This window comes from Paramisgurnus dabryanus, chromosome 12, assembly GCF_030506205.2.
Source record: "Paramisgurnus dabryanus chromosome 12, PD_genome_1.1, whole genome shotgun sequence".
In the NCBI taxonomy this organism is placed as follows: Eukaryota; Metazoa; Chordata; class Actinopteri; order Cypriniformes; family Cobitidae; genus Paramisgurnus; species Paramisgurnus dabryanus.
Window position 1 is genome coordinate 33,409,440 of NC_133348.1, and position 24,923 is coordinate 33,434,362.

Consider the following 24,923-nt stretch of genomic DNA (forward strand, 5'->3'; position numbering starts at 1 on the left):
ATCAAATTTATGTATAAAATACTTTAAGAATAGAGTTTATTATCAATATATGTTAGAAACGCTTATAGCGACAAATAATAATAGAATAACTGAGCATGATAAGAAATGGAATGTCTGCTTACCAGAGTTATTAATATAAATATTAGGTATGTTTCCCTAAAGAAGTGCCATGTGTTTGGTTAAATGTTTTTTTTTTTATTGTATTGTTTTTTTGTTTACTGATTTTGATTAGAATGGTGGATATTTGTACATGTGTATATCTGTGTATGTATGTGTATGCATATGTACATGGTTATGTACATATTATATATAAATATGTATATTTATGGATGTGTATGTAGGTATTTAATATTATTATTAATTTTATTTGTATTATGTTTCCTTATGAGTTGTTTTTTGTTTTGTTTTGTTTTGTTTTGTTTGTTATAATATCATGAATGTGTGGATGATGTGTAGTGATTGTTTTGAATGTATGAGGGAGGATTGGGGTGGATGGGAGTACTAATGTTGTTGTCATTCTCAAAAAAAAAAAAAAAAAGAAACACACGCAAAAACTGTGCGTTTTTCATTGCAGCCACAAAAGGCCAACATTGTATAATGAAAGATCTGTGGTGTATTTTAAGCGGAAACTTTACAGACACATTCTGGGGATACCAGAGACTATTTTTATATATTGCTGAAAACATCTAGGTTAGCAGCCTTTTAATACGTAAATAATTAACATATTAGGCCCTTCAATACATCAATATTATACGTTTTAGTGTGTATCTGAAAAATACACACGCATTCTCATGAGATCACGTTGTACATTAAATGCTTTTAGAAACATCTAGCACTATTGGCCAGTTTAAATGCTGACCTTTTAATATAACACATCATTATATGGACATATAGACCAATTTCGTGTTTGCAAACAGAGATGACGTTTTTGTGGGTGGAGCCAAACTGGTTGCAGAAAGTGACTGCTCCGCAGTAGGGTTGTGAAGTGTTTTAGCATTAAACCGTGATTTTTATGGATCCGGTGTTCTGTCGAAGTCTGATTCCCCTATGTTTCCCTTTAGTGCAATGTTTCTTATAGCGTTTAATCACATTACGTTTATTTTTTAGATAGATAAAAAGTTTAAATGGCTTGGCTACTGATATGTATGTAATGTATATGTATTGTTCTTTTTTGCTAAATCAAATATTTTTACAGTCTGAATCGCTAAAGTACATATAAAAGCAATACTATCATGTATTATATATAATAGCGTTTATTAAATATTTAATAATTTTACAGTTTTTTATTATTTCTTCCTTAATAAATTATAATTGTAACATGATAAAAACGCTATAAGAAACATATGGAGGGAACAGACTTCGACAGAACACCGGACATCTTCTCTACATATTTTCTATTCTAATTATTAAAAGATTTCCAGATGATTTCCTCGCTCCATTCTGTCCGTTTAAGGGCTTATTGTAATCATAAACACCTACGTTTATCTTCAAATGATGTATTTGACGATGGTATTCTATAAAGATGAAAGCCATCTTTTTTGGCATTCTTATTCTGACACTTAACAGCACAACAGGACATTTTCCAGTGAGTTATCTTGCTCTTTTCACTCGTGTCTAATTCATTTCCACTGTTTTTCTGCAACCGCATTGCGCGCGCAGCTTGCAGTGACGTAACTGTGACGTCTACTCTAAATTGGTCTATAGTAATGCTGTCATAGTAGAAGCTGGCATTAAGCAGCCTATTAGGCCACCCAGCAATATAAAATAGTACAATTTGGGTTAAATCTTAATGATGAACTGATCACCTGGGGTCTACCGGTTGAAGAGCCCTGACGCCAACATGTCTTCCAACCACTGAAAAGACGAGCATCTGTAAGAGCTCTTTAACTACTCAAACTCTTCTTTGGTTGTCAGGACAACTAACTTCAAAATCACATTAAATGATCATTCTAGCGTTTGGAGTATGTACACTCACTAAGCCAAATTGGACATTACTTACACAGCAGCTGCATTTAAAGACACACGGTCCATACTTAGGAGCCATGCAAGTCCAATTTTCTGTGGAGATCATTTGAATTAATTTAAAAAAATATTCAAACTGTGTTTTACTAACTTTCACCCAGACCTGAGAGTGAAAACATGTCTTGTGGTTTATGCCGATAAATAAATCGTAGTAAAAGAGTTGAACTTATTCAAACACTTAAAAGCATAAAGAGTATTTGACATCATTCAAATGATGGGTCTAAGCAGCTGCTATCTTTGTCTCCCAGGTTAATTTAATTTCTCATGAACTGAAATGTTTGAACAAGGCCACTAAATAACAGCATAAGGGCTCATGGTGGCACCGTGTGATTGTGGATCAGACAGTGGCTGCCGATGATGTGGCTGAAGGAAGGCGCACTTGTTTTTTTGGAGAGTGTTCAAGGGCCTGGGATGAGTTTTGTCTTAGCCGTACTGGACCTTTGTAGCCATGCCTTTATTCACGGCTGTATTATCTCATATAAAAGGACAAAAAAAAAACCTTTAAAAAAGGTCCTCTACCTCTGATCTGTATTCAAGTCATAAATGCTCACATATTCTACAAGTTCCAGGTCTGGACTGGCCCTGGTTAAAGTAATTCAATTGAATACGTGAAAGGATCAAATCCCCAAAACAGCATTGATCTTTACTTTAGTCTTCAGGAGTATTTTTCCTCAGAAACTGCTGGGTGGTTCATCACCGGGGCGATGAGTGGGTTTCAGGAAGATTTATTTGGAATACCATTAGAGAAATAATCATAGATGGGAAACACAGGTAAGAATGTAGCATAGGTTAATTTGTGAAAGATCTCATTACTTTAAATCCACAGCGTTTAGATACAAACAGATGGGCGGCATATAGTGTGGCCTACAGTGAGGTGCAAATGTCTATAGTCTCCATTAAAATGTATACATTTTCACACAATTATTATAAAATCATTACATGTTACATATTTATACAAATGATAGCATCATGTAAGAATACATATTTAGTTTGCTATGACCCTTTACATGCTAAATGTCATCTAGAGTATTTATTTTATTTATTCACTTGTTCAATTTGTGCATTTACCTAATTTATGCTTAAAAATTGAGACAGAATTCACCAATGAGAGCACATGTGGGTGTAAAATATTAAAAAAAGTGCTTTCTGTCTGCATTTCTTGGAACTGGCCTGGTTAAAATATTAAACCAGATGTTTAACACGAAGTCCCGTTATCATTTCCCTTCATTTTGCTCTCAACAGATTGATTTTCAACCAGCTATGGTTTACTGCCAACAAACTGTTTGGCACTGCTAGCCAATAAGGAAATAAAGATTGATACATTGAGAAAGAAGGTGCGCTTTCATGTCGGGGGGGGGGGGGGGGGTCCGCACGCCGGAAATTGTGTTTTTTACTCGTCAAACAACCATTTACTAAAAGGTTCATAAAAGCCTCATCTTGCCATTCTCTCCAATCATTCACTAACAAGAACGGAGCTTAATGCTTGCAGTTACTGTTTGCATTTAACCAAAGATGTCAACCAAAATATAAAAAACTAACCTGGTCTCTTAGTTAATATGTAGTAGCCTACTGGAATTAAGATTGCTGGATAAAGGACTAAATTGGATCTGTTCCTCACAATCATATCAATTTTAAAGCAAATTAATAAAATTATGATCTTGAATTTATGTTGTGTTTTATTATTGCATAGGAGAAAATGTCATGGAAAACAAACTAAATATTACAAAATGGTTAAATGATTAAATAATGTTTCAGTGTTTATTATTACATAAGTAAATGTATGTGTGGTACAACTACACTTTATGTAAAAATACACATGTATTCTCAAAAGATAACGTTGAAAAAAAAAACAAAGGATTTTTACTGCTTTTATGTACTTGCCCAATTTAAACAGAACAGCTGCCACTGGCAGGTGAATTCCCTGAAAGTGTAAACAATTGTGGCTCAGTATCAAAACATCACTTTTTATTTACTAGTATCAGATAACGATCATGACTCAACCAATGGTGTGAGTTTAGACCAGGACTATCAGTTTGAAAAAGTCAGTGTTTTTTGCTTTTTGTGTGACACAAGTGGTGCAAAAATGACACCATCATTACATTATTGAACAGTCTGAAACCACTTTTAAACAGTCACAATCTATGAATTACTCAATATTATACATTCAGAATCGTTTTGTATTAAAGGCACAATATGTTGCATCTTATGCAACGATTTTTGTGTGAGCATATCAGTGAACACCCCTGACCACTCGGTGAGTTTCACGTCTTTGTAAACGAAAGTTTAATGCATTTTAGGAAGGATTGTTCCAGTGCACCATTAAACCCATTGTAAAGGTGGGAGGTGAAACACAAACACTACAAAATTCTCGGGGCAGCCGCATATTGTCACGGTAGGAAATCCACTGTTTCCTCCGTGTCATGTTTTGTGTTTGTGTTTGTACTCGCGTAGTCTCCATGTGCTCGTTTAGTTGATTGTTGTCACCTGTGCGTTGATTGTCTCGCTCCAGCTGATCCTCATCTACACTCAGCTACAAATACTCACTCATCTCTCTTCCTGTTGTCAGATCCTCATTTATGTTCCAGCCACTGCACTTGGATTATCGTCTCTCGTCTTCGTGTGTTTGGATTAGTGTCTCGTGTCGTCGTCTCTGTGTGAGTGTTCGGGTCCATTCCTGGTTTCATCCACTGGCCATCATCACACTCATCACCGACTTCACTCTGCTACTTTCCTCAAACCACCGTAGACCTTCGATCACCATTGCCATCATCCTGGACAGTCATTTACTCTGTTGTTTCATTGTGTTACCATCATTTACAATAAACCTGTTCTGATCGCCTGCACTTGCTTCCTCCTCTCAATTGTATCGTAACACATATGTCCAAATTTCAGTCAAAACCGTTCTATTTCATCATAAACAATCTGAAAACAGGGCTTTTTAAGTCTAAAATACCGAACTTGTCCTTTAATTCTGTCTACATTTTCTCATCCTCATATTTTTTTTTTTAAATCTGTATGAATCTTTTTTTCTGATAAACATACAAGAAGATATTTTGATGAATGATGGTAAGCACAAAGCTGATTGTAACCATTGACTTTGGTTGGAAACCTTTTTTAGCGAAGACCAGGAGACTTGGATTTCCTCGAACAGTAGTCTTTATTGCAGAAAGCGATCTTCAAATCAGAGCACAGAGATCGGGGCGCTGCAGCCACCAAGACTTACAGTAGCACTACATTGCATTTATACAGATTTTAGGGGGCAGTCCCCTAAATGGAAAACAAAGCACTTCACTTTAAACAAAGCATTAAAAGGAAGTAACCCTGCCATTCCCAATCCCATTCCAACCTTTAATCCCAATCAACATTACTATCACACCCACTGTCTTACTCAGACCATTTCATTATCATAGAAATGGGTTCACACCTTTGACTCAGACCCTTGGCCCAAGCTTAAGCAAATGGCCACCAAGTAGGGTGGCCATACGTGCCATTTTCACCGGATCCGTCCTGGACAAGATTTCGGGGTGCGTCCTCCTGAAATCGCATTGGTCAACCTCAGGTTTCAGGTTCTATTTCAAAAAAGCAACTGTTACATTTCAAGGTAAGAATACAACTATAATGATTGTATGTCTTAAGAGAAATAAATCTTAATGTTTTTAACTGAAATGTGAGATCCCTGACGACGTATGCAGTCGAACAATACGACTTCCGGAGGACATAGACATGTCCAACGAGAATGGCACGTATTGCCACCCTGCCACCCACTCAAACATTGGAACAAAGGGAACCAGGGCCACAGTTACCGGCCAATTTCTTTCATATTAAGATGAGACAGGAACTTGCAGGAACCCACTTACATTATCATTTAAAGGACAGTGTTACTTTAATACATGATGAACATATACATATAAGATAAAGACAATGACTTAAAGTTATTTTCCCACACTTCCATAGTAGGAAAACAAATATTATGTAAGTATTGTGATAAATGATGAAGAAGATATTTTGATAAATGATGATAAGCACACAGTTGATGGTTCTCATTGAATACCATTGTATTTGTTTTCCTACTATGGAAGTCAATGGTTACCATTATTAATCAAAATATCTTCTTTTGTGTTTATCAGACAAAAGAAATTCATACAGGTTTAAAACAACACGAGGATGAGAAAATAATGACAGAATTTTAATTTTTGGGTGAACTGTCCCTTTAACACTAAAATTAATAAATACGGTAAAAGAATTGTTCATTGTTGATTCGTGCCAACTAGTGGTTAACTAATGTTAATGAAACCTTACTACAAATTGTTACAATTTTTATATGAAAAATACATTTAATATTACATTTAATGAGATTTTCAACAACAAGTACATATCATACACAACTAAATGGTCTACACACAGGCTCATGATGTAGGAATGTGAGGCTCTCCAACATAGACATTATAAACACCAGACTTCATTAATAAACACAAGCAGAACAAATTTCTGCGTTAAAACATAATTTACAAAAAGTACTGTATTAAATCAAATACATCCATATACGTATGAATGGTTTAATAAATGATTTAAACTATGCAAATGACAGCATAGCATATCATTTTCTTAAAAAGCTGCTTTGAAGATATGAAACACAAAAAGCACTATACAAACAAATGTAACTCGACAATTTCCCTATGCTTGTCTTTACACCAACAAGTTATCAGAATTGGGTTTAAAGCAACACTATGTAGTTTCCATGTAAAAAAGACTTACAGCTCCCCCATGTGGTTGAAAAGCGCAACAGTGTCTGGTATCAGACACTCTTCTGCAAGCAGGGTGAGGGGCGAGGCTGTGTTTCCTACCCTCCACCGCCACTTTCAGAGTGTGCTTGTAGCAGCTAGGAGGCTGCTCAGGTTGCAGCAACAGTACAATTTGTCCAGTTAAAAGTTGTTCTATCACTGAAATAATTTTAGAGACATTATTTAAAGGTAAAAAAACTACATAGTGTTACAATATGTCATTTTTGCCACTAGAGGTTGCTAAACAACAACCATCACCCACCTCAGTGGTAGAACGATGTCATGTTCATGAATGATGTAATGAAATACAGTAACATAGTGTAATCCCACAGTGTGGCTTGAGAGAAGAAGCAACAACAACAGAGTCGGACTTGTGATACTTTGTTGTCACACATCAATCGGTCTGCGCAGTGCCACATAAAGTCAAACACACCTGTGGTTTATACAGCAGCAAAAGAGAGCCGGACATGACACAATTAGCAAGCGACCCTATGAACAGGGGTGGAGCGCTGCTTAAAAACCATGAATTCTCTGAATTCAAACATTCTTGAAAACATCTGGGATAATATAGGGTGACCATACGTGCCATTCTTCCCGGACGCGTCCTGGCTAGGATTTCGGTGTGTCTTTTGGAAGTTGTATTTGTTGACCGCATACACCATTCAGTTAAAAACATAAGACATACAATCGTAGTTTCATTCTTAACTTAAAATGGAACGGTTGCTTTTCTGTAATAATAATAATAATCCTCTATGACGTATGCGGTCGACAAATACGACTTCCAGAAGACGCACATGAAATCCTGGACAGGGAAGAATGGCATATAGGTCACCCTAGATAATATAAGTACACATTAACAAAATATAGCACTACTGTCATCTTTTCTATACATTGCATTGACTCCAATCCTCCAAAAGTACATTCCAGTTGTTTTGTCTTGTGTCCTATAGACGGTTTCATCAGACGCACATGAGGTGATGCGATTACGCATCTGGCCTAAACTTAACTTCTGGTCTCTGATTGTTTAATGGTTTGACTAGTGTCTAAACTGAACTCTGGAACAAATACCTCATCAAAAATAACAAATCTTTTGGCTTCCTAAAGACGAGGAAAAACGGCGATCATGGATCACCGCTATTTGATGGGAAGTTTGGCGCCGATCTGTAGTTAACAGTGTATAAATTATATAGTACACATTTTACACAGTAACGTTAGCTCAGTGTAGTTTTGATACACTTTAGCTGTGATATGAACTAAGGTAATCCACTTATTTAGCTTGTTATCAGAAATAAACTACTAAAAGGACTTTTGCGGAGTTTACAGTAAGTTACGTGTGTTCCACAAAAGCCGTTTGTTTGTTGTTACTGCTGAAACCGTCTACAGGGCCCACGTGACGTGTCCTACCCATCACTCTCGTCTTGCTGTTGTGTGACTTGCACATTTCCTGGGTAATTCAACAGGATGATGTGGGTTTCCTTAGCTCCTGCCTGCTCCCTCTCCTGTCTGCTGCTTGCCTTGAAGGATAAGGTCTGACCTCTGTACAGCTGAGCCCGTTGTTGACAGAGACCCACTTTGCTGAGCAGAATAAAGACGTCACCTTGGAAGGCCTTGGTGAAGATGGCATAGAGGAAAGGGTTTGCGCAAGAGTTCAGCGGGTAAAAGAGCACTAACAGGATCTTGGAGTTTGAAACGGTGATGAGCGGGCGGTCCAACGCAGCCGTCATGGCATACAACGATATGGGTGCCATGCAGAGAAAGTCAGTGAAGATGAGCACGGCCATACGCTTGGCAATGCTGGCGTCTTTGTTGGCGGAACGATGATTGGGGTTGTGCACAGAACAATAGATCTTGATGTAACATCCACAAATGACCACAAAAGCCAGGATGTTAAGTACAAGAACAAATAGGATGTAGACCTGATCCACAGAAGTCTGGGTGTCCATAGGCAGACAAATGCTCACTTTCTGGTAGCTGCTGACACCGACAAGAGGCATGAGGGCCAGCAGAAGGCAGAATAGCCAACCAATTGCCATGATGACTGTGGCATGGGACAGTCGCAACTTGCGGTCCAGCCGCATGGCAAAGGTGATGGCGTACCAGCGCTCCAGGGTGATGGTGGTCAATGTGTAGACCGACAACTCACTGGCAAACACGGAAAAGAACCCAGCCAGGTTGCAACCCGGACCTGTCTGCCAATCAATGGCGTGATTGTAGTATTCGGAACGAGTGTGAAGGTCGACGGAGGCGATGAGCAGTAGGTAAATGCCCATGCACAGGTCAGCGAAGGCCAGATGGCACATTAAAAATCGCGAGACTGATAGTTTGTAGTGGCTGGTGAGCAGCACCAACAGTACCAGCAGGTTCCCCACCACAGCCAGCAAGCTGACGAACCATACGGACACTCTCAGAAAGCTGAAGCCCATGATGTCCTCGCAAGGGTTGAAATCATCGGGAGCGGGATAACAGGCGACCTCCTCACCCTCCTCGCACACGATGTAGTCGTAACGACTGTTGAAATCGTGACTGTCCTCCTCCTGGGGGTTTTTCAGCGTCTCCCCGAAACCTATGTCGTCATCTGGGTGCCCGCCGAAGTAGGTGTGGTAATGTAGGCTGCTGTAAAAGTCCTGGTGGTCGTAGGTGTCCCTGAAGAGGGTATCGTCCGAGTCGAATCCAGGTTCAACACTGCTGTGTAGGCCAGGAATCGTAAAAGAACCCACAGATCGTTTTTGAAGTTGATTATACCTTGCAGTCAGGTTACAAATGATGTCTTCTAAGAACCTGCCATTTAAAAAAACACAGAATGAATGCAAGCCAAAAAATATACTCCATGCTGAAAAGACCAACATGAATTGGATTCTGGCCTGTGCTGTTCACCAGCAACTTTTAGGCCAACTATTATGTTTTTCTTTAGTGTAATTGGCTCAATAATCTTATGAAACTAACTGAGAAACAAGCAATGTTGATCTTTTCAAGTGGACTTTTTTACAGGTTCAACTGGTGTCTTTACTGCATTCCAATAAGTTCTTAAACAACATTTGGCAACCAGTTGACACAGTTCAAATTAAACAACTCAAAGTAAACATTTACACTTATATCTCTTTTAACTCTTTCATAGCAATGGTTGAGTTATCTCGTCAATTAAGAGAAACCCCTTCCTTGACAACGACACGTTTTTACGGCAATCCATATTTCCACTATTATCCATTAGGTGGTGCTCTTACCCAACTTGACAACACTGAAGTATCCACTAATTCAAAAACAAAAAAAACTCTGTGTGTGTTATGATCATCGCTCTAAATCTGATCTCTAACAAAAGTCCTTTACAAAAATGCAGTTATCTCAGCTTTTTGCTCAAAATGTGGTATTTTTTAAGAAACTTACCCATATTTGAAATGTGATAAAAAAAATCAAATGAAGTTCATAGAGGTTTTTTGTTTAAAAGCAGAGGGTCATGTTTATATTTAAAGAAGAACATTTTCTGAAAGGCATTAAACTTTGTGAAAAACTTAAAAAATGCTGGCGCTGGCTGGCAACTTAGTAGTGGTGGGGAAAATTTATTAGAATCTCACAAACCCCCTTTTCTTCTTCAGGTTTTTAAATGCACAGCAGTGGCTGGGATACGTCAGGTCTGCTGTAACCAGGTGTCTGAAGGTTTTGATTGGTGGTAGTTTTTTTAGTGTCCAGACGTTCCGAGCGCAGAGTTCTCGAAGCGACTCTAAGCCTCTGCTTGGGAGGGAAGTGATGGCTGATTCGGAAACATCCCTAATAAGATAAAAACAAAGATTTTCAGTCCAGAAATCAGTAGGCAGTCTCCAGATTACTTGCCCATTGATTTTGATAATCCCTCCATTTCACATGCTGCATCTCTGATCTTTAAAATGCAAGGCTTTGAAAAACCAGAAACTTTTGATGTTTTGCAAGGAACAGAAACGAAACCAGAAACTTAAAAAAAACGTGTTTCAAAGGTTTTCAAATGTTAACACTTAAGTGATTTTAAACAATTTAACCACAAAAAGGCACTAAAGTGAGCAATTTTCTGTATGCACAGACTCACATGTGGTTAAATGTGTCCCGTTCCAATCAAATGTCATTATCCCTATGCCCTTCAAAGATCAGAACTCTCGATGTATAAACTTGAGAAAGAGTTGCGCTATTGGGCCTCATACTGTAGTTCATTAAAATAAATTTGGTGAATAAAGCACTGAAAAACAACGTAGTTTTCACTTTATGTGGAGCGACTGTTTATGCTGCATCTTCTTCCCGAAGCGCTGTTTGGATTTCGTCCTCTGTCTGTGTGTGTGCACATGTTTAAGTGCACTCAAAAGTGCATACACGGAGAGACTCATTTCAAAAATCAAGCGAACAATCTTCTGTTCTTGACAGGACACATATAAACAAAACGATCTCGAAATACCACAGTATTCTTTTTCCTAATAAAAACATTTGTTTGAACGTCTCATCTGGTTCGGGAACTTTATTTTTTGTTCTAACCGCTTCAGGAATGTCAATTTAAGGGTTGAACCAAAAACCGGAAACGTTAAAATACTGTTTCTGTTTGGAATGAACCAATTGGGGAAAATTCTGGTTCAAAGCCCTGATTAAATGTATTTATTCCCAGACTTGTTTTTAGCCATTAGAAACAGGGATTAGAAGCGGAAAACACTTTGTTTATACCCTGATGCATTCAAGGGTTAAATTGGGGTTTGGAGGTGGGGACACCTCAAGCTTTCTAACCAGTACCTTGCTACAAGATGCTAGCCAGCAACTTCTTGACCCTTCACAGTCTTAAAGGTAAATGGAGACGGTAAGTGTGCCTCTTTCCTTTTTAGCCCCTGCCTGTAATACTGTATTAAAGGTCACTTTCAGTTTCCCAGAAAGGAGATCATTTTCTTCATTCAGTCTGAATAAACACACTAAATAAATCGGATTATCCATGCATCTATAATTGTTGGCTTGTGAAAATCATCAATCTTTATTAGGCTCATAACACACCAGGAGGCAAACATATCCATTACATGTGAAATTGCCTTTTATTAAACAGATGTCCCAATAAAGCCCATTGTGCAGCCGGCTTGTGCCTGATTTTGTCATTTTGAGATATTTAGCCGGTGACCTCATGGCAATGATTTCTCACAGGCCTGACTCATGAGAGATCACATTATTTACTTTAACTTATTAAAAAAACATGATTTCAGCAGACCCATATTAGCAGGCAGATAAGATATCATCATATGGTCAACATCCTGAAATAAGTGTAGAGGATATTTTAGTACTGTACATATTTTTAATTGCATTAAAAATTCTGGATAAAAGTTCAATTAAAGTATGCATTAAAGAACTTTTCACTCCAACAACCCTCACCTGCGGTGGATATATTTTTGCACATCATTCTCTGATGATCAAAAATCTACCAGGAGGCAAAGCCTGTCTTTAACTCTTTCACCGCCACTGAAGAGAATATGCTTCCCCGCCAATGACGAGATTTTTCGTCTTTCCTCAATACCGCTATTATCAATACCGCAATACCGCACTTCTGCAACGTATACAACCCGGAAGTAGCGGCTCCCGTGAAAGAGAAAGAACTCCGTGTATGTTTTAAAGATCGCTCAGCATCTGATCTCTATCAAAAGTCCTTCGCAAAAATTGAATTATCTCAGCTTTTTGCTCAAAATTGGGTGTTTTTGAAGAAACCTACCCATGTTTGAGAGGTGATTACAAGAGAACTAATGAAGGTAGGATGAAAGTTTTTTTTTTTTTTTTTGAAAGCAGAGGGTCTGTTCTTTCATCTGATATATTGTTTGTTTATATATTTAAAGAAGAACATTTTCTGGAAGGCATTAAACGTTTGTGAAAATCATGAAAAATGCTAGCGCTGGCTGGCAACTTATTTAAAAACGGTGGCGGGGAAAGAGTTAAAATGATTGGGAATAACTTCCCAGAACTGCCTGACATGCTTTTTTTATGTTCATGCTGTGCACTTTGCAAACAATAAAGCTGGATTATTAACTTTGCTGTATTAACTGTGAATTGTTTCTGCACTTTACTGTAACAGCAATAAAAAATATTCTAAGGGTATACCATTCAATTGACAGCATGTATGTACAGTCTTGTTCAAAATAATAGCAGTACAATGTGACTAACCAGAATAATCAAGGTTTTTAGTATATTTTTTATTGCTACGTGGCAAACAAGTTACCAGTAGGTTCAGTAGATTCTCAGAAAACAAACAAGACCCAGCATTCATGATATGCACGCTCTTAAGGCTGTGCAATTGGGCAATTAGTTGAAAGGGGTGTGTTCAAAAAAATAGCAGTGTGGCATTCAATCACTGAGGTCATCAATTTTGTGAAGAAACAGGTGTGAATCAGGTGGCCCCTATTTAAGGATGAAGCCAACACTTGTTGAACATGCATTTGAAAGCTGAGGAAAATGGGTCGTTCAAGACATTGTTCAGAAGAACAGCGTACTTTGATTAAAAAGTTGATTGGAGAGGGGAAAACCTATAAAGAGGTGCAAAAAAATATAGGCTGTTCAGCTAAAATGATCTCCAATGCCTTAAAATGGAGAGCAAAACCAGAGAGACGTGGAAGAAAACGGAAGACAACCATCAAAATGGATAGAAGAATAACCAGAATGGCAAAGGCTCAGCCAATGATCACCTCCAGGATGATCAAAGACAGTCTGGAGTTACCTGTAAGTACTGTGACAGTTAGAAGACGTCTGTGTGAAGCTAATCTATTTTCAAGAATCCCCCGCAAAGTCCCTCTGTTAAAAAAAAGGCATGTGCAGAAGAGGTTACAATTTGCCAAAGAACACATCAACTGGCCTAAAGAGAAATGGAGGAACATTTTGTGGACTGATGAGAGTAAAATTGTTCTTTTTGGGTCCAAGGGCCACAGGCAGTTTGTGAGACGACCCCCAAACTCTGAATTCAAGCCACAGTACACAGTGAAGACAGTGAAGCATGGAGCATGATATGGGCATGTTTCTCCTACTATGGTGTTGGGCCTATTTATCGCATACCAGGGATCATGGATCAGTTTGCATATGTTAAAATACTTGAAGAGGTCATGTTGCCCTATGCTGAAGAGGACATGCCCTTGAAATGGTTGTTTCAACAAGACAATGACCCAAAACACACTAGTAAACGGGCAAAGTCTTGGTTCCAAATCAACAAAATTAATGTTATGGAGTGGCCAGCCCAATCTCCAGACCTTAATCCAATTGAGAACTTGTGGGGTGATATCAAAAATGCTGTTTCTGAAGCAAAACCAAGAAATGTGAATGAATTGTAGAATGTTGTTAAAGAATCATGGAGTGGAATAACAGCTGAGAGGTGCCACAAGTTGGTTGACTCCATGCCACACAGATGTCAAGCAGTTTTAAAAAACTGTGGCCATACAACTAAATATTAGTTTAGTGATTCACAGGATTGCTAAATCCCAGAAAAACAAAAATGTTTGTACAAAACAGTTTTGAGTTTGTACAGTCAAAGGTAGACACTGCTATTTTTGTGAACACACCCCTTTCAACGAATTGCCCAATTGCACAGCCTTAAGAGCGTGCATATCATGAATGCTGGGTCTTGTTTGTTTTCTGAGAATCTACTGAACCTACTGGTAACTTGTTTGCCACGTAGCAATAAAAAATATACTAAAAACCTTGAGTATTCTGGTTAGTCACATTGTACTGCTATTATTTTGAACAAGACTGTATACTGTATATACCATTCATTTTACCTTTATTTACAGGATGTGCATGCATGATGTATGTGAAACTACTGCTCCAGTGTTTATAAGTGTGGAGAAAGAGGAGCTTTCAGACATCGTTGTTTGTGGAATGATACCAATTAATGTCTTCGTGTCAATTTATAGTTTAAAATGGTCCGCAAGTGTGCGTTTTACATATGTAACGCTAACTTGGGTACATTTACATTATGGTAATATTGATTAATGTACATTGTCCTCTTTAAAAAAAATGAAATGAAAAAACACGTGACCTTTCTACGTGTCACACGGCTGGTGCAAGACAAGAAGTTGTGGTTTAAAAGTGCTTATTTTGTATTTGTCTTAGGATTGTTAAGAGCCCTTTAAAGCTGCGTTGAAACTGTGATTTTAAAGGGATAGTTCGGCCAAAAATGATATTAAACCCATGATTTACTCACCCCCAAGCTGTCCGAGTTGCATATGTCCATCGTTTTTCAGACAAACACATTTTCGGATATTTTAGAAAATGTTTTAGATCTTTCAGTTGATTAAATGTAATGTTATGAGGTCCACGACCTTCAAGTCCAAAAAAAGTGCGTCCATCCTTCACAAATTAAATCCAAACGGCTCCAGGATGATAAACAAAGGTCTTCTGAGGGTAATCCGCGCGGTGTTGTTGTAGAAATATCCATATTTAAAACTTTATTAACGTAAATAAATATCTTCCGGTAGCGCCTTAGACTCCTCTGTATTCAGGAGAGAGTATTAGCGTAGTGTACGCACTTTTCTTAGTGACGTATGACAAATTCGGAGGGCGGGGGCACAGAGCAGCAGCAGAGTAGCCTCCGTAGGCTGCGTAAGCTCTCATCCTGAATGCGGACGCGACTAAGATGGGGGCGCTACCGGAAGGTAGTTTATAACGTTAATAACATTTTAAATATGGATATTTCTACAACAACACCGCACGGATTACCCTCAGAAGACCTTTGTTTATCATCCTGGAGCCGTTTGGATTTAATTTGTGAAGGATGGACGCACTTTTTTTGGACTTGAAGGTCGTGGACCCCGTAATATTACTGAAAGATCTAAAACATTTGATAAAATATCCAAAAATGTGTTTGTCTGAAAAACGATGGACATATGCAACTCGGACGGCTTGGGGGTGAGTAAATCATGGGTTTAATATCATTTTTGGCTGAACTATCCCTTTAAACTGCATTGAAACTGTAAACTGTTCAGGTCCAATAAAGTTTATTAAATTGAGAAAAATGAGTTTGAATGTTAACATTTGTAAGGTTTAGAAACACATATGATTCTATATAAATACCTTCTATATAAATAGTTATTTATTTATGAATGATGTGTATTTAAGCGATTATTTTAGAGATGATTCTAAATAATGCATGATTTCTTATGCTTTTCCACAAAAAAATTTTGTGTCTCTTTTGATTGGGTGGGCCAGTCGTCAATCTGAGTGGGCCAGTGCCACCCTGGCCCTTATGTGTAGCCTCACCACTGGAAGACATGGAGCACTTTTTAATCCCTGTGTGCACCAAAGCCATCATGTGTTCCTGCTGCCAAAAAAACTCTTTTTGGTTTCATATGGCCACAGAACCCAGTTCTGTTTAAAGTTCCAGTACGGCAAATAAATATTCTGGAGTGTTTTTGCAGCAGAGGATTTTTTAACCGCAATACCGTATTGTACAGTTCTACTGAGAAGCCAACAGCAGAGAATAACTAGCAAACCCAAAAACCGTGATGTTCGCATTTTAAGCTGAATTTTTTTTGCTTTATAGGCTTTATCTTTGTTTATCTGCAACGTCCTCATCGGGGATGCACGTTTCAGCCGGTGTGACGTTGTGTGACGTTGACTTGTAAATGCAGATACGATGGCTGGATTGCGTTTACATTACACTGAGATCCGATCACAAAGCATCCTCGACTACCTCTTCATCAGGACACACAGATCGGATAACATTCTGATCACAGATGCGTTTACACTTGTCTTTTCAATGTGTATGTGGACAACATCCGGATTCAGGTCGCATGTTAATGCCAAGTGTAAACGCAGCCAATGGTTAAGGATTTAATTTTCTCCACGCATATGTCTTTATCTGAAAGGCATCTGTTTCTGCTGCTTTTACATGAAAATACTGTTTTCTCCATCCCAAAACCAATGGGAAATACTGTCTGGCTCTAAATAAGAGCAGCTGTGGAGGAAACATAACTGAATCCTGTCTGCAAGCGCAATAAAATTAAGTTGTTATTTTTGTAAATTCTTTAGAAATATTTTTTTTTTTAATCCAATTGTGAATACATTTAAACTTATTTAATTTATATTTGATGACACGTATTCAGTATGCCCTTAAAAAACGTGGAGTAATGAGCGTAGGTTAATATTTGCAGCCACCCAACACATTTTCAAAATGGACATACGCACATATTTCAAGATCATGTAGGGCTCAACATAACTGTCCGATGGCTCAGGGCCAACATGAGAAATGCTTGTGCTATTAAAAAGTATTGTGCCAGTGCTTTGCCCTCAGTCACTAAAATATATTGTCTGCCTGTAGTCGTTTGTCTGTATAGGCCTACAGTATGTATTCTTATGCAATGTTACCACTGAGACACATTTTAAGCCACGCATACGTTAACTTCTCAGCAATGTCATTAGGTTTCATCTACCTTATTGGTTGTTGTGGACACTGTTGCATGTGTTGCGTGTTACGTCAACTGGTAGAGCAAAGTCCTTTGCTGAACGTAAGGTTCTGGATGGGGTGGAGGAATGCAGGAAAGTGTGAAAGTATGCCGGTGCAGTGCCAGTGAGAGTTCTGTAAGTGATTTTTTATCAAGGGTACCCTTAACCTTATTGTATGTCTAAGGGTTTTCTTAACTTAAGGACTTACATTGGCTGCCTGTGCGCTACAGAGTGGATTTTTAATTTTTTTTTATTAATTGTGTTTAAGTCGCTACATCGGCTGGCCCCTTCTTATACTGTATATCTGATCTATTGATTGAACGCAGTGACACAAGATCTCTCCGGTCTTCTAACCAGAGACTCTTGATTATGCCTAAGACGAGGCTGAAATGCAGGGGCGATCGCGCTTTTACATCAATCACTCCAAGACTTTGGAACAAGTTGCCTATTCTATTAGAATGGCTCCCTCTGTGGCAATTTTTAAGTCAAGATTAAAAACATACTTTATCTGGTTGAGGTCTTTCTTTTACCTTTGTTTTATATTTTATATATTTTATTTTACACATTTTTATTATTATTATTATTATTTTTAATATTTTACACATTATGGTTGACGTGTTTTACTTTATTTTAGTATTTTATCTTTTATTGTGCGAGTGTTTGGTGTATCTGTTGTAAAGCACATTGGTCAATCTGTGTTGTAGAAATGGTGCTTTATACAGTGGCGAACCGTGGGTACTTCAGCTGGGCCTTCAAAATATGCAATGAAGTGCAAATGCCTCTCCATCCATAATACTAGGCTATTCATATTTCGTTAAATCATACAATGAACGTGTAAAAATTCTGAGCACGCAAAGTTAAATTACAGAATGGGCATTTTCTGCCTTTAAATGCAGTTTTAAAGTTTAAAATTATTTTAATCTAACTGATAAACACAAATACAGACTCTGCTGCTCTGTAATGACAGGGGCTCTGTAAATTTGCATTTAACAAGCTTAATTTATGCTCTTTAATTTATTTTTTATTTTTTGGAAATATATATTTAGCTGTAGGATACCTTGTTAGTCTTTTTCATAAGGGGAAATATAGCACCCTGCGTTCTCAGTGCACCTCCTTGTGGTTTATAACTGTTGTTACAAGATATCCAGGGCTCGCAAAATTGCTAGCCCGAGCCCCGAGGTCCCGGGGCTATTGCAAATTCTTGTCGGGCTACCAAAATGTATCTCCGCCCTGCCCATCGGGTATAGCGAGGAAAAAAATATTTGAATGTTTTCGCATTCTCTCAGATTTAGTTAGGAAATTATATTGTATGTAATTCGGCGTCGTTTGTCAGTCATTACTATCCTCACGTAACAAGTGAAACTGTCAGGAAGTAAAAGTATAATTAAACCCATTATTTTTCTCGTGTTCGCGTCATATGCACAGGCTCCTCTGCACGCGCTTCTTCCAGCTGTGCTCTTCACGAGTACGCGCTTAAGTAATTACGTTTTTACCTCAGCCCTATCAAGCTAACCACAACGTCAATCACGTTTTCCGCCATTTACCTCAACCACTCTCACCGCAGAGATTCGGGCCATTAGACTGTATTAATATTAACGGTCTATGATTTTCGTCTTTAGTGTTTTACGGCAGCTCGCATCCAGTTTGTTGCATGCTTAGGACTTCATGAAGGCTTACAATGTTTTGTTTTTTGCCCGCCCACTTGAAATCAAAACGTGATTGGTCAATTTGCCCGTCACTCTCCACACCAAAACACATAGCTTGGCCTTCCCTGGGATTCATGAAGTCCTAACCAATGAATGAGCCAGATAACCGGGCCTTAATAGAGACAGACGATTCTGATTGGATTAGATGTTTTCATGACATGAACCTGACAGTAAGCTTAACGTTAGAACATAGATGAGAGAAAATATATTACATGTATTGTATTAAATTGAATAAAATAGAAATTTAAAAATGTAAAAACATATTTTTATTGAATACTATATTATTTATTATTAATTTATAAAAAATCTTTTTATTAATTTTTTAAGGCCTTCTCTGAAGGCGTAGAAGGCCCTGAAGGTTCCCCACTGTTATAAATACATTTGACATTGACATTTCATGCGACCGGGCACAAAACTATAGTCTTTAATTTTACCCACTGTGATAAATGATTAAGGGGACTTGGGCTTTGTCTAACTTAATAACTGTGGGAATAATCAATGGGAATATACTTCAGAGATATTTTACTAATAAAAAATTCTAGGGTGGCCAATAATTGTGTCCAGTGTGTATTAGAAAAAAAAAATTATTTAAAAATGTTTGTGATTGTTTTAAAATAAAATCTCAAAAGGAGAACATTTATAAAGAGATTTTCTTTTTCCAGCTTGCTTTGCTCATATTTACCAAGGGTGCCAAATTCTGCCAATATTTTTGTCCATAACTGTATACAAAAGACATGTGAACATTTTTGATTCATTATAAATGATTTTTCTATCAAACTCATTTATGACAGCAACCCCCAAGAATGAAAGCTGAGAAAGGCCTGACCTACATGTAGGCACTGAATCTCAAGTGCTTTCAGGAGAAACAAAAGACACTCACAGAAGCATTGGGCCATTGCTGGTTCCTGCAAACATTTTCTCATCCAACCTCGTCAGCTGTTTATTTCTGTGCAGGTACCTTTGAAAGCAAAGGAGGGTTAAGTTAGTTACACAATGGGGACAAAATAATGTAACATTTCAGATATATTTATGTCATCATCTTACTGAATTTAAAGCAACATATTCCTTCACTTGGTGAATGGTAATTAACTACAGAGAACCATTTTTGGTTTCTCAAAAACGTATTCAGTCAAAAGCTCTTTAAAGTTTCTTTTATAGCTTTTTATAATCTAAGGAACTTTTTTCAATACAAAGAACAAAAAAAAGGTTCATTTATGGCATCGTGAAACCATTATGTGGTTGTTAAAATTATATCAATAATGCAGTCCAATGAGTCTTGCTGGGGGACAAAACATGTCCCCAAGACTTTAAAAATAAATGTTGGTAATGCAGCATCCTTTTCCTGGTTTAACAGTCCAATGTAAACACATGCAGAAATATAATAAAGACATTAGCAAGAAGTTACAAACTAGAGGAGTGAGGGGAGGGCTTACATTAAAATTTCATATTCTGAGCAAAATACTCTTGGGAGCTGAGGTCAATGAGAGGAGAAACATGTATTCAGATTTGCTAAACTACAATAATAATGATGGCCCCTAAGTGTAGCCACTTTTGGGAACAACAGTGGGTTTGTTGATTAAGATTTTTCCTATGGGAAGTAATTGGAAACACAATGTTATCCATTTAATCTACTCTACTGAAAAGAAAAGGTCACCCAAAAATAATTTGGTCATTTTATTGCAGACTAGGCAAAATCTTCAGTATGTTCATCACACAAATTGGCTTTAGAAGACCTTAAAGATAGCACAAGACTCATATTGACAATTTTACGATACTTCTTTGTTTGTTTTTTTTGTTTTTTTTTTTTTGGGGGGGGGGGGGGGTTAAGCTAGTGGTCTATGGTCATTACAAACTGTTGTTTTGTTTTTTTATTTTTTGATGTACAGAAATTTTTTAATACATTAAGATATTTTAAAAGACATTAAGGTGAGTAAATAATGACTATAATAATGGCCATTTTGGGGTGTAACAAGTTACCAAATAAACAATTACAATTGTGTATTTAATTATTTTTTGTCTTTAAAATGCCCATATTATGAAAAACTCACTTTTGGTGTGTTCTTTTGTGTCTCTGGTGCTTCCACACGCATACAAACTTGGAAAAAAATCCATCCATGCTTTTTTGAGTGAGATACAGATTTCTGAATGTCCTCTGCCTTGAGTCTCAGATTGCACAGTTTCAAAATCAGCTCCGTTGTGACATAACTAGCCTTGTCGTCACATTCTGTTTGAATTTTCCCGCCACCACCCCACTACTAAGGTCTCCACCCACCAGGTAGCTACAGAGAGCAGTCACTCCACAAAAATGCTCCATACTTTACTGTTGTCATCGTTGATATCTTACATATTGTAATCATGTCACACGGAAATAACAGCGCTATTTGGATATTATGTACTCCGCCTACTTTTAAAAACAAAGTTTAACGCGTGTTTATATGTTTACAGGAACCTAAAGTGTAATCTCATTGTTTCGACGTAAATAGTCCTCAGATTGTAGACTATATTATATTCTATTACAAGAAGTTCATGCGAAATCTGATATAAACAACAGACCATATATTTATATTTCACGGATTTTACGCATTTGTGGACAAAAATGGTCATTGGATGTATTTTATTGGATGGTTTTCATGGATTATTCACACATCTGAAACAGACTGGATTCGATTCGCGATCGTTATATCAACACAAAGGTACTTTAAGTCACGTTTATATTCTGCATGTTGTCATCTGGACTTCTGTCACAAAGTACAACATTTATGATGCTAGAGCATCTGTATCTCAAAACAAAGACCATACACTGATTCTAAATCTGTAAGTTATACCTTTTAAACGATGTATAGTAATGTTAATATTATTCATGTTTATAGACAGAGTAGGCTATATAGATATTGTTAGCAGCGTTAAAAAACTGACGTCATCCCGCCCACGAATTGGTGCACGTCGAGTGAGTGAACTTGTGTGTGTGTGTGTTTTAGCAGTCATTTGCCATTAAGAACGACGAGGTGGCTAACCGCTATGCTAGTTAGTTTGCAGTGTGGTTTCTCCTGCAAAGCCAGTGACCAGCTACCGTACTTTTCGAAAGTTAAAATAAATATTTAACTGCTTTATTTAAAAATTCTACATGAACTTACTAAGTAATAGTGTTTTGCCAAACTAACCAAGACTGGGCCTTACCGACCCGTCTTTTCCCATGAGTCTAACGTACCCCCAAGGCTCTATCACTTTTCCAAGATACAGCAGACCTCCCGCTAGCTTCTAGCAATTAGCATGCTGTCCACAAGCAGTATACATCCCCCGCCAGGTCTTAATTTCTGTAATTTGCGAAAATAATGGGTTTGAAAATGTTTTATAACGAGAATATGTTAGCGTTGTCCAGGGAAAACGAGTGTATTGTTGAGACTGCTACATCACAATTTACTCTGGAATCATTATGTGTCATGAGTTTCTTCTCCTGGGTAGGGTTGCACCAGTCGTTCGTAAGTTCTTACTTAAACTGGGACGTAAAGTCCAAACTAGAGGCTTAGTAACTACTAGCTAGTTTATAACTAACTCTTTACTTAATTCGGTTGCACCACTTGTTCTTAAGGCAGAACGTAGCTAGTAGGTCGTAAGCTCTCCATAAAGTAATGCGTTGTCGCATAGAATGACGTTTATTTTCCTTAGCCCAATCACAAGCCTTATAATGGGCAAGCAGGAAATAGTCTGAACAGTACGTAATTTCAAACTCATTCTTGTCTCGCCTAAACTGAAAGTTAAAAAAAGACGTTAAAGCATATGTTATCGAACTCAAAACATTACACTTTTAATTGAAAATATATATCCCACACATGGAAGAGAAAATAAACAGGAAGAAATTTTAAATCTTATTTTAATTGATGGATACACAGAAAATTAAACAGTTCTTGAAAAGTCGTTGACGAATTTGCGGCTCTTCATAATTAATACGAGCTCATCGATGTTATATAATCTGGATGACATCTTATTCCAAACGTTATTCATGGACAGGGGCTTCCGTAAATATTTAGTTACAACGTATTGTTACGTTTAAACTAAGTTTAATGGTGCAACGCAAAAACATTTAGTAGTGCGTAAGTTGTAACTTAGTGCCTATTTACGTCGTAACTAAGCTACGTTGTAACTTACGCACAGCTGGTGCAACCGGCCCCTGGAGTGTACTTATTAGTGATACTTTTTTGCTTGATTTGTCTGTTGGCAATACATAAACCGTTAATAATAATATATAAAATAATAATACAGTCTGTACTGCTCGTGATAACATTGCGCATGCGCACATGACGTTAGTAGTGGGGCGTGGCCAAAGGAGCAGCAGCTCATAAATATGTAATGACCACCTCAAAATGGCACAATCTGAAATGCACTGAAACAGAGGCTACTAGAGATGGGTAACAATCTTTTCCTACAAGCTATTTCGAGCAAACAACTTTTGAAACATGTTTTATGGAACTCATACACCTATTTAACTTGTGGAAAAGCAGTCATAAGATGGGCACTTTAATAGTTAATCTGTGAACCTTACACTGAGTCCAGTCTTGTCCCATTGAAAGCATGATTATGGATTTCTGTAAAGCCATTACTGTACAGCCTCCTGAAAAAAAGGAAGAAATGACAAGGTAAACTTAGGACTTTCTTTTGTACATTACCTTTTTACTACTTTCATTATTCTACTACACATATGCTTCATTTTATGATTCATACCCGAGTATGTTTACGATAAAAACTGGAAGATATGGCATTGAGTTAAATAATTATTAAGTTTTAGTTTGAAACAGGGCACAGTTTGCATTAAAAACTTGTAATCGGAAAGCTTTCGTGCAGAGCCAGGAGTGCACCGGGGTACCAAACCCAAGATTACCAAAAGGAGGTGTGACATGAATGTGAAAGCACCTCGTCCATGGAAGCAAAGTAACCTGCGCATGTGTTTTAGCCAGTGGCATTGATTATTTGTTTCCACCAATGGAAATTTACCATGACAACTTATGAATTATTCCAAAACACATATGCGCAGGTGTCGCTATCTATGCTGTGCGTGAAAACACCAAAAAATTTATAAAACACAAAATATGCTGAGTTGCGTTGTTTTCGACATCCTTGTTTACGGTACATGCACATTGGTGATGAGGAGAGACTGGAATTAAAATGATCAGGCCACTTAATCTCTGTATGCGAGTATGACAATATATGAAGACGACTCTGGACTTACACTGTAAGGACATCATTGGTAATCCCAAGGAAAGCATTAGCTGGAATTTCTGCAATGTAGGGATTATCGCTAATCTCTCTGCAAAAGAGCAAAAACAAATGAAATATCTTTTCACAAACCCACACCTGTACAAAAGCATTGGAATGTTCCTCACAGCAAGAAGTATGAATCCTCAGCCTGGATGTTGCTCAGGTCAGGGAAGATGTTGAGGCCCGTGTTGAATAAACCCCTGCAAACACAACACTTCTTGGGTAACCATTCTCATCCCTTTGTAAGATACATTTTTCAACAACAGGGCCCATAATTTGGCCCTTTCTATCGCCATCAGTTCATTTGCATTTAAAGGGACACAAAGGACACTGAAGATGAAAATTGCCCACAACATTGGACCCGGAAAATATAATAATAATTTGATTGTACTTCAAAAATGATGGCAGCAAAAATATTATACATATGTTTTACAGTTTACATAATGTGTATGATAACATTTATTTGGTTAATCCATACTAAAAGTGCAGTTGATATGAATTGCTGTATATGTCATTCCATTAATATATTTGTGGAGTGTTTTGCTTACAAATACTGTAAGGCAGGAAGATTCTTAAAAGCTTCTGGATGGATGAATGTCAGATTTCTTGTGTTTCTGATTTCTCTAAAAAGGAGGAGAGAGAGAGAGAGAGAGAGAGAGAGAGAGAGAGAGAGAGAGAGAGAGAGAGAGAGAGAGAGAGAGAGAGAGAGAGAGAGAGAGAGAGAGAGAGAGAGAGAGAGAGAGAATTTAGAACATGA

The 24,923-nt window shown here is 37.6% G+C and overlaps 1 protein-coding gene across 1 annotated transcript in view; it reads right to left on the reverse strand.

The window, feature by feature from the left end:
* Nucleotides 1-5,167: 5,167 nt before the first annotated feature.
* Nucleotides 5,168-24,923, reverse strand: part of tshr (thyroid stimulating hormone receptor) — a 40,304-nt gene continuing 20,548 nt past the window's right edge. Inside the window, exons 4-10 of the mRNA XM_065268886.2 lie at nt 24,715-24,789; nt 24,292-24,366; nt 24,138-24,215; nt 23,454-23,522; nt 19,794-19,871; nt 10,377-10,565; nt 5,168-9,581 (exon numbers count right to left, since the gene is read on the reverse strand). Coding sequence (XP_065124958.1) covers nt 8,204-9,581; nt 10,377-10,565; nt 19,794-19,871; nt 23,454-23,522; nt 24,138-24,215; nt 24,292-24,366; nt 24,715-24,789 — 1,942 coding nt within the window. The 3' untranslated portion in view covers nt 5,168-8,203. The remainder of the gene's footprint in view (nt 9,582-10,376; nt 10,566-19,793; nt 19,872-23,453; nt 23,523-24,137; nt 24,216-24,291; nt 24,367-24,714; nt 24,790-24,923) is intronic.